The sequence below is a fragment of the Epargyreus clarus genome, unplaced genomic scaffold (assembly GCF_041222505.1).
Source record: "Epargyreus clarus isolate Ecla_fem2 unplaced genomic scaffold, WU_Ecla_fem_2.2 ptg000015l, whole genome shotgun sequence".
Lineage (NCBI taxonomy): Eukaryota > Metazoa > Arthropoda > Insecta > Lepidoptera > Hesperiidae > Epargyreus > Epargyreus clarus.
In genome coordinates this window covers 5,761,254-5,771,217 of record NW_027332223.1, presented here as the reverse complement: position 1 = coordinate 5,771,217, position 9,964 = coordinate 5,761,254, and the positions used below count along the sequence as shown (strand labels likewise).

The 9,964-nt window shown below is 35.0% G+C and overlaps 3 protein-coding genes across 3 annotated transcripts; 2 read left to right on the top strand and 1 right to left on the bottom strand.

Moving 5' to 3' along the window:
• The first annotated feature begins 162 nt into the window (after nucleotides 1-162).
• Nucleotides 163-2,456, top strand: CycY (cyclin Y). The gene is made up of 2 exons (XM_073080466.1): nucleotides 163-322; nucleotides 409-2,456. The coding sequence occupies exon 2, from the start codon at nucleotides 532-534 to the stop codon at nucleotides 1,540-1,542; it is 1,011 nt and encodes a 336-aa protein (XP_072936567.1). The 5' UTR covers nucleotides 163-322; nucleotides 409-531; the 3' UTR covers nucleotides 1,543-2,456.
• A 237-nt stretch (nucleotides 2,457-2,693) lies between these two features.
• Nucleotides 2,694-5,027, bottom strand: RsfS312 (ribosomal silencing factor RsfS-like protein, 312). Its single transcript, XM_073081006.1, has 3 exons — nucleotides 4,634-5,027; nucleotides 3,699-3,959; nucleotides 2,694-2,929 (listed from the first exon to the last, which is right to left on the bottom strand). The coding sequence occupies exons 1-3, from the start codon at nucleotides 4,905-4,907 to the stop codon at nucleotides 2,760-2,762; spliced, it is 705 nt and encodes a 234-aa protein (XP_072937107.1). The 5' UTR covers nucleotides 4,908-5,027; the 3' UTR covers nucleotides 2,694-2,759.
• A 1,154-nt stretch (nucleotides 5,028-6,181) lies between these two features.
• On the top strand, nucleotides 6,182-9,645 carry LOC140747858 (uncharacterized). The gene is made up of 4 exons (XM_073080479.1): nucleotides 6,182-6,619; nucleotides 7,754-7,945; nucleotides 8,149-8,360; nucleotides 8,462-9,645. Exons 1-4 carry the CDS (start codon nucleotides 6,438-6,440, stop codon nucleotides 9,643-9,645), a joined length of 1,770 nt encoding a protein of 589 aa, XP_072936580.1. The 5' UTR covers nucleotides 6,182-6,437.
• The last annotated feature ends 319 nt before the right edge of the window (nucleotides 9,646-9,964 follow it).

Sequence of the window (9,964 nt, the reverse complement as noted above, 5' to 3'; positions counted from 1 at the left end):
AATCGACTATTTTGTATATTATACTAGTATACTACTATAATCATGTCGTCAATTATGCGATTCACTATATTATTTTGTACTTAAAACTTTTTCAGTAAGTCCTATCAGTTGTTTGCATATTATTGTTAAACATTCATTTATAATAAGACTAAATGTCTCTGTTGTCATTGCATGTATTTATACCAATGTAATCAAATTTTTAATCTTTATTTCAAAATGACGTTCGCTTGCCTCTGTCAAAGTTAAAAGATGATCTCCGCTTCGATAAATTCATCAATTTCCGAATTGATTCATAATTTATTGTGATCTTAAAGTATTAAAGGTAAACGAAATTTGCATATCTTGTATATTGGTTGAGTAATTTTGCATGCGTATTTAATGATCGTTAATGCATTTCTTTTGTTTCAGATATTATGGGCCTTTTATGTCATACTTATGGTTTGGAGGTCTATTTATGTGTAACTAAACGTGCGTTAGTGGCTAGAGACTGATAATGAGTTATCTTTAACGATCATCAATCACGTTATAAGAATGGGTAATCAGAACAGTTGTTGTTGTTACCAAAGTCCATCGCCCATTAGAAAAGACATCGTCAAGCTAGAAGACTATCTGCCGGAAGGTGAAGTGAGCTCGAATAACATACAACACATTAGCGAACGGGAGCCCGACGATGGCGACATTGACCCATCTCAAGATCCGATTGCAGGTACAATATTCATGGAAAGATCCAAAGCATCCATTGAAAACGGTATAACCAGAAAACGTAGTCAACACCAAATAGCTGATAACAAGCTAAAGAAAAGCAGTTCCTGTTCTACAATTTATTTAGATGATAGTACAGTGTCCCAACCTAACTTAAAAAATACTGTGAAGTGTGTCGCATTGGCTATATACTACCATATAAAAAATAGAACTTCGGAACGCAGGATAGACATATTCGATGAGAAACTCCACCCTCTGGTGAAAGAAGGCGTCAGTGACGACTACGACAGGTATAATCCAGAACATAAGCAGATTTACAAGTTTGTAAGAACTTTATTTAATGCTGCTCAATTGACAGCAGAGTGTGCTATTATAACACTGGTATACTTAGAACGACTTCTAATATGTGCTGAACTCGATATAGCTCCTTCCAACTGGAGGAGAATAGTTTTGGGTGCAATTTTACTGGCTAGTAAAGTTTGGGACGACCAAGCGGTCTGGAATGTGGACTACTGTCAAATATTGAAAGATATTACTGTTGAAGACATGAATGAGTTGGAGAGGCAATTTTTAGAAATGTTACAGTTTAACATTAATGTACCGTCGAGTGTTTATGCAAAATATTATTTCGACCTGCGCACCCTGGCTGAGGCTAACGACTTGGCATTCCCCAGCGAGCCTCTTAGTAAAGAACGGGCACAAAAACTCGAAGCAATGTCTAGGGTTATGGAGGATAAAATATCTGCAGAAATTGTCAAAAATGGCATCAAAAAGTGGTCAAGCTTGGACAATGTCAATTCAGGTGCTGGTATAAGGCGTAGTGTGGCCATATTGTCTTAATTTATAGTCTCGAGGCAAAATTCGGATTCAAGTCGGAATCACAAAAGTTTATAATGGATGATTTTTCAATTATATTTAGAAATTTGCACCAAATTGATTTGTAATTATTGGTAATTGGTATTACGCTTCATTATTTTAATCATTTGACTCAATTAGTCCAATATAAACCCTGAAAAGATATAACAGTGATTAAAAATCAGGGATTTTTTCCATAACCATTAAATATGCAGTTTTCACTAAAAGAGAAATAAATAATGAAATTTATTCATCAATTATTATTGAGGATGCTCAATTCAAGGCTACTCAGTTTTGGTAACAGTTTGTAATGATGTATTGTTAAACTGAAAGACTTGTAAATGTGGTCCAATATTTTTTGTATTCTACCCGTAATAACTAATTTGCGACTTAATTTTCTATTTCTAAATTGGCTTCCAGTTTATTTTACTTATTTTACTCATAAGGAGCACTAATATTTATAGGTTGCTTCCAACTGCGCTTTTAGAGTATGATAAAATTAGTCCTCTAGAATGTATAACTGCATTTTGACTGAAATAAGGATCTTGTGATTGTGGTATGAATGTTTAGTCAACAAATATAATTTTTTTAATTATTTTACTAAGTTTAATGCATTTAGGATTCTGACATAGTGTGTATATGAAATTATGCCAAATTATTTTGTAATCAAAAATAAGTATTATGTGAAATTGTTTTGTCAAAATTATTTCAATCAATAAGATTCAAGAGTATTCCAGTTTATTGGCAATTCAATTTTATTTTGTTATTGATGTATAAAACAAGAGGAATTGATTGTATTTGATAATTTAACTATTTAGATTGTGATTAAGTTATACAATCCATACTTTATGTATCTTTAATGTAATTAAGCAAGAATAAACATTTTATATGAGACTTTCTATGCTGTATTTTATTCTATTTGAAATAACATAATATGAGTTAAACATTGTGTTGTTATTTTCCACACCTTTACTTACAACAAAAAAATTTATATAGAATCACAACCATTTATTAATTAAATTGGTATTTTTATGTACAATTGTAATGATCAAATTTCATAAAATGGCACAGGAGAAAATATGCAGTTTTAAGTACACTCAAAACATGAAACATTCTAAGGGATATAATAAAACTAATTGTATGTTATTAAATGGAACACTAAATATATTATTGATGAAGTCTTTGTAATCTATGTCAATTATCTATGATAAAGGTTTAAGATCTTTCAAATAGGCACTGTAGTTTTCAAATATATCAACAACTTCGCTCTTTCTGTTCGTTTTTTCGTCATATTCAGGTCCAACAGACCATAGTGTTTCTAGGTCATAATTCAGTCTAGCTTTGTCTGAGAATATGTGCAGAGCTATATTACCTGAAACATGTAAAATGACAGTAAACTGACAGCACAAATATAAAAGAAACCTGACTACTTTTCAATATAGCCTATGTCACTTCCACAATTTAGGCAAATCCTAAACTCCCTCAAGACTTGGGCTATAATAGTGTGCTAAAGAATAACACATTATACACAAACATGCTCAAAAACATTATCCTTTACAGTGGTTAATAATATATTATGTTACATATTTTTGGCAGGATTCATTGTAGCCAGGATTAACTTCTTTTGAATTCTACAAAAGTAATAAGGTGATTTGGGAGTTCAAATACTAAAAATTCCTTATCCTGGCTACACATACAGTAATCACAACATTCACAACTCATTTGTGTAAAATTTGGGGGGATGGAGTTCAACACAACTCTGTCCTCTCCTGGCTACAGGTGTCTAGGCCTAAGATACATCTTTTACGGTGGTAGAACCCTTTGTGGTTCAACTCCGGCGGCACCACCGCCACACCTATTTCTACCTAATAACAGCAGTGTTAGGCGCTGCTGAGTTCCGGTTTGAAGGGTGTGGTAAGGGAGACAGACTTTTCCGAGGCGTTCCAGCTTAGTCCTCAGGGGTAGCGGCGCATCTGTGGCCGACCTCAGGTAGGAATATCTAATCCTATCTGGGGTTGATTACAGATGTCCATGGGCGGCAGTAGCCACTTACCATCAGGTGGACTGCATGCTCGTCTGCTACTCCTATATTATAAAAAAAAAAAAAAAAAGGAATTTACAAATATAGATAATAGCAATACCTAGATCTAATGCCATCCATTCATCTGATTCCTTGCCTTCAATTCTTGGTATGGCATCTGATTTGAAGCACTTTCTTTTATAGACTTTTCTGACAAACTCTGCCAATGCCAAAATGTGTCTTTTGCTGCGACCACTTACAACACATATGTATTCAACATAATTGATATCCCGGGAAACTGCAGCTACAAATATATCCTTAGAATTCTCTCTTTGTAGTAATTCAACCAAGTCCTCTATCTCAAAAACACCATTTTTACCTCCTAAAACAAGAAAATTTGGATTTCAGCCTTTAATTTGGTAATTACATGTTATATTCTTAGGGGATGTTAAGCTGTTGGTCTCAATTATTATTATTGGATACAGTGTCCTAGTTAAGCATGGTCTAAGGTGAAGGGTGCTTTCACCATAGTCTTTTACTGAAAATGATGGGATGCGTTGATCTTGCCAAGTACGATGAATCTTGGCAACAAGTATCAATAAAAAATCCTCTAATTCTACATTAGTCTACCAAATGCTGCTCTTGAGATAAAAAATATTTAGCTTTGGTAATGCTAAGGGCATTAATTGTTTTGAATCAGTTTGGCCACAGACCCATAGCTGTGTTCTTTAATCCACATGGAACATGATAAGGTATGATATTTTTATACACATAGGTTAAGTAACAAAATAAGCAATCATTTTTGTAAGCAGCTCAGACACTACTCCAACTGGCCTACACAATACCTCCATTGAATAAGATCATTAATATTCATAACACAGCTTTTCGTAGGATCTATTACATTGGTATGATATCAGAAAGAGCATGACATGCTTTACTATTTACTTGGACACTACCCTCAAGTTAAGATTTAGGTTACAGATTTCAGGCAATACTTTTCAATTCATACATTATTAAATAATGGTATAATGTAGTAAGAGATACTGGAAAGCTTACTATTTAGATTTATTCCTTCGAATTCATCGCTCACGATAGGATATTTATCTTCCTCGTGAATCTCATCAACTGTGTGTTCAATAACAGGCGAGTTAGCTTCCGTTATCACCTGATATTTGCCAGCTATTGCGGGAGAAGTAGAACTGTTTGGCTTGGATGTGTATCTAGGATTTCTTAAGCAAACGCCACAATGTATTTGCCTTGAGTGTAGAACATTATTGCTTCCTAATATCCTAGGTTTGTAAAGACAACGCATTACGAAGTTTCGCAGCATGGCCGTTTATTTCCGGTGTTATTTATTAGTAAGCACTTCAATGGTATAGCGATTATAACTAAAGGGAACTCTCGTAATAAAATTAGTACTTTATCCTACTCAAATAAACGTTACAATGACATTGACACATTGACCAGTTGACAATTGACATGTTTTGATTGAATTTGACATTTTTGAACAATGGGTGGAGTTTGGATTATTGTACTAGACCGAGAATAAAGTTTAATAAATAATTATTATGTAAAATAAGTAAGGATTTTATAAAACAAATCGCCATCCATATAAACTTAATAATAATGTATTTTATGAACTTTAAACGTTTTCATTTTTGTGTTCTTTTAAATCGCCGGCTTACAAAAATAATAAGTAACAACGAGACTTCTATCTCGATGTAAACTTTTGCTTGATTTTTAATTTATACGCGCGACCGTCGTCGATTTCAACTGCATACAACTGCTTGAAGTTGAACCTATCGACTTCACTCGTGCGGTTCATTTCTGAAAACCAACTGCTAATGTGCAGTTTCTCTTACTATAAAAAAGTACCTACTCAAATGTTGGTACCTCGTTTGATGTTCCCAACATTTAATTAACAATATTCAGTAGATGACTAAGCTGGAACGTCTCGGAAAAGTCTGTTTCCCTTATTACACTCTTCAAACAACAACACAACAGCGTTTAACACTGCTGTTATGAGACAGAAATGGATGTGGCGGTGGTACCGCCGAGTCGACCCACGAAGGGTTCTACCATCTTCGATAATTAAATTATCCACACAATTATTAATTATCCACGTTTATAAAAGACATATAAAATTTTTGACACCATTATTCTTCTTAGAATGGATAAACGGTTGTCGATAAATGACGCTTCATTCTTCTTTCCTTAGTAGTGCTCATCTAGAGGGTACTCACGTTAATACAGCTACTTTTTAACATTGCTATATCACCCAAGAGCCATTGCCAATCTGATTCAGGATAATAGAAAGCCATAAATGCCTCATTTAACATAATATGTCTCTCAATCAATTTATTACTACGCTATACTATTGTCCTTTTCTTAAATATATTTTAAAGTAAAGAATTAAGGAAAATGTAACAATCTCTTCTTATCCATGCCCTAAGAAAGTTCAAACTCCTCATTACTTGACATATCCATAACGACACAAAAAATGGTACAAAAGAAACGTATAATAAAAGTTACCACTCAGCTGGGTTTATCAGTTCGTGCTAACATTTATTATCTTATCATTAAAATCAATGGGCGTGTAAGCAGCACAGTATGACTTGCTTTGTCCATTCATTTGTTTGTTACAAATTGGACATTCGTATATTTTTCAATAGTAATTGTTAAATTTGTAAAATAGATAATTATATATTATTTTTTGATTCCGCTATACCTACTGAAACATCTAAAGTTCGTTGAGTGCAAATAAAAATGAAAAAAGTAAGCCGAGTGACTAAATAAAGAGATAAAGCATGGTGACGTGATAAAAATGCCGTTCTCTGAATTGAAATAGCGAAATTAAAACATGGTAGTATGTGAATTGGATAATGAAGTGTCAGGAGAGGTGTTGGGATGGAAACTTCCCGCCTGGCAGGCCCTGTTACTGCACAGAGTCTTGCCCTCTTGCGGAGGACTTGTCATATACATGACGGTGATATGTTTTGACTTAGCCGTTATTTATGGTCATTATCAGAGTGGCGCAGACGGGTGAGTATCTCAATTATTGATTACTTACTGTATATACTAAACATAATGATTACTCATAAAACCTGTACCATCCTGATACTATCTATGTAAGGAGTGGCTATGAAATCAATACCCGTTCCGGTGCGAGAGTGGCGTACCTATCTAAGATAAATACCTTTCCAAAGATATATCACAACTTATTTAAGACTAGTTTTAGGAACCTATTTCTTTATTCTGTCTTTTTTTATAATATAAGAGTAGAAGACGAGCATGCAGTCCATCTGATGGTAAGTGGCTACTGTCACTCATGGACATCTGTAATGAACCCCAGATAGGATCAGATATTCCTACCTGAGGTCGGCCACAGATGCGCCGCTACCCCTGAGGACTAAGCTGGAATGCCTCAGAAAAGTATGTCTCCCTTACCATACCCTTCAAACGGAACACAGCAGCGCCTAACACTGCTGTTATTAGGCAGAAATAGGTGTGGCGGTGGTGCCGTCGGAGTCGAACCACAAAGGGTTCTACCACCTGTCTATTTGTAAGGCATACGTAACGCAACACTATTTAATATTCGACATGCAAAACTTTAAGACCCAGCTTCTCACCTTAGGTACCTTATAAGACCTGGGTATACAGGGTGAATTTTTCAAACGGGCCTTCAGGGTGTAATTTTTTCAAAATTAACTCGTTCGATTCCCGACGAAGAAAAATATATTTTAAGAAACTAATGATGCAGTTTTAGTTTTTATCAAAATCGGCCTCGTAACTCCTTTCAGCATTTTTCGCTAATCCTTATAGTCTCGGATTTGGCCCTGAATGCCTATTCGAAAAATTCACCCTGTATAGGTACTGTATCTAAGTTATATTGGTCAACTAAGAGTTGCAGAACACAGTGCTTTTATAGTAATAGATTCATTTCCTCCTTATTTGTAAATAGTAATTTAAAAGAATTAATAAAAAAGAATACTTAATAATAGGGAGGGAAATATTTAACCCAACGTAATATTTCAATCATTAAGGGCAAGAAACATAAAGCATAAAACACTAAGAAGATACTACAGATAAAACTTTTCCTTTAGTACTAATGCTATTAAGAGATTACGAATAAGGAGGTCACGTCTTGATAACTAAAGGTTTTTTCTTTGTTCCCAGACTAACAGCTTTCTGTATAATATTGATGGTGTTGCCAGCAATCATATGCATGATATTCACGTTCGCGAGTCCACCTCCTGGGTTACGAACAGAACTCACTGCCTACACGGTAGAAGTAGAGAAAAGTGATATAAAATGGATATTCATGCAAATTGTCAATACGATCTTCTTTCCGATTGCAGCTATTGGCAGGTTAGTTCATTACTTATTTACTCAAGTGGTAAATTTAACCAGATGTACTTAGGATAACAGAAGTCTGCCATATATTGATTTCTCGCATAAACTGTGGTTCTTTTATGTTTCTATTATTTTCTTAACGTTAAACTAAGCTCTCTACATATAATCTCGAAGTTAGAGAGTTGATACATACCTACCTAATTCTTTGGCTGTTTCAGATACTGTTATTTAATCTTCTGGTGGATAGAAGCAGTTTTTGCATCGCGTGCCGGTGACGAGGATCGTATCGAGGAGGCGTTGGCGAATGCGCGGGCGCCGTCACCTCTGGAACTGTATCTATTCTTGCAGTCATTCATTCACTCGGCTCCAAACACTATTGTAAACATAGTAGACATGATGGCGGGATATTCCAATCCGGACTATGATAAAAGTAATTATAAGTAAACACTATACATAATCGTGTATTTACGACGATTTGTGTAGCATACCTATTGATCTTAATATCATAATACTATTCTTATCATTTTTCAGTGGTGCTACAGGCGGTGTCTTTAGTTGCGTCTTCGTTACGGATGGCAAGCACAGCGACTATGTACAGGAGATTTGAAAGAGAAAAAATATGCGGACGAAGGTATCCATGGAGTAACAACGTCGCTGAGGACACTGATAATGAAAATAATGAAAACGTTGAAAATAACAAGGAGAATAGTAACGTAGATCCTATTTACGAACCTGTTCTCAAAAGACAATCTATTTCTTCTCAAATGTCTTCCTACAGCAGACAGTACTTAAACAGCGATTTGATACAATTCTCACCGAGAAGTTCAGAAAAATATCCTTATAATTTTGATCATCTTGACTCCGACACTGATTCCAGCTCGGATTATCTACCACCGGTGACTCGACGACATTCAGATTTAGTAGATGGAGATGACGAGAACGGAAAACCTTTAACAATAATAGATAGAGTCGCACCGCGGCGACGCGACACTCAATACACTATTCAAGAAGTAGATATACCACCTCCGCCTCTAACGCCGGCACCTCGGCCGGGATCTTTAGCAGTGTGGGCGGAAAAAATGGTAGAGAATGCAGAATCTCTCCCCACGTGGCTATCTGCTCCCCCGAGGCGAAAACACTGGGAGGTAATTCCAGATGAACCCGATATTCCGCGAAGGGTTCCCAGATCCCAGATTAGAGGTCTTGAGCCCCAAGACATAACAGCAGCCCTAGTCCAATTCCTAGGATGGTACGCGTTCTTTGTAGCTCGATTGCTCTCTATTGCTGCATTTATTGATTTCTTTCCTTACTTAGCAATAATAATACTATTCTCCCATTACCAAATAATGTTACTATTCTTGATAGTTCCACAAGCGAGTACGGTGAAGAGGGCGTTCTATTTATTTCTAGCATTTATATATTTATTCTGTCTGATGGAATTTAAGATTCGTTTCCGTCATGTGCGCGTGTGGCATGTGTTTTGGATTATCGTGTGTACTGTAGAGATTATTTTATTCGTCGGCTTATGGACAAGTATTGATAATAATTTGCATAATTGGTGGAAGAAGTACATCGTACTGTTGACATTTGGAAGTTTGTTGTTTAGTTATATGTTATTGCTTGTGTACTTTGTGTTACTGCAACCTTCAGAAAAAGTTGTAAAATTAAAGAAAAAATATATAAAAACTAGTGATATTAAAAATACTATTGTATAACCAAAGCGTTTTATTTATTGATAAAAGTGAATGAGGTACAATTTTTATTATTTGGCAATTTATTATAAATTAAATATTTTTTTATTTATATTAGTCATAATTATATATTACAGATTTAAATATATTTTATAAGAATTTATAGGATACTATATTTCCCGGATTGGTTTTGTATTTTATGCCAATTGCCATTTCAATATGAAATTCACACAAATAGGTAGTATGTACCTGCAATCAGCTAGATCAACTTAATCTACATAGATTCTGTGTTTTGAGGTCAACTGACGTCTTGAGGATAGTAAACAACTGAACTGGACGTATT

Coding starts and splice junctions, on each gene's coding strand:
- CycY (XM_073080466.1), top strand. CDS start 532: ATGGGTAATCAGAACAGTTGTTGTTGTTACCAAAGTCCATCGCCCATT.
- RsfS312 (XM_073081006.1), bottom strand. CDS start 4,907: ATGCTGCGAAACTTCGTAATGCGTTGTCTTTACAAACCTAGGATATTA. Junction 3,960..4,633: donor CGAAGGAATAAATCTAAATA/GTAAGCTTTCCA, acceptor TTCTTGTTTTAG/GAGGTAAAAATGGTGTTTTT. Junction 2,930..3,698: donor ATGGATGGCATTAGATCTAG/GTATTGCTATTA, acceptor TACATGTTTCAG/GTAATATAGCTCTGCACATA.
- LOC140747858 (XM_073080479.1), top strand. CDS start 6,438: ATGGTAGTATGTGAATTGGATAATGAAGTGTCAGGAGAGGTGTTGGGA. Junction 6,620..7,753: donor TATCAGAGTGGCGCAGACGG/GTGAGTATCTCA, acceptor CTTTGTTCCCAG/ACTAACAGCTTTCTGTATAA. Junction 7,946..8,148: donor CCGATTGCAGCTATTGGCAG/GTTAGTTCATTA, acceptor TGGCTGTTTCAG/ATACTGTTATTTAATCTTCT.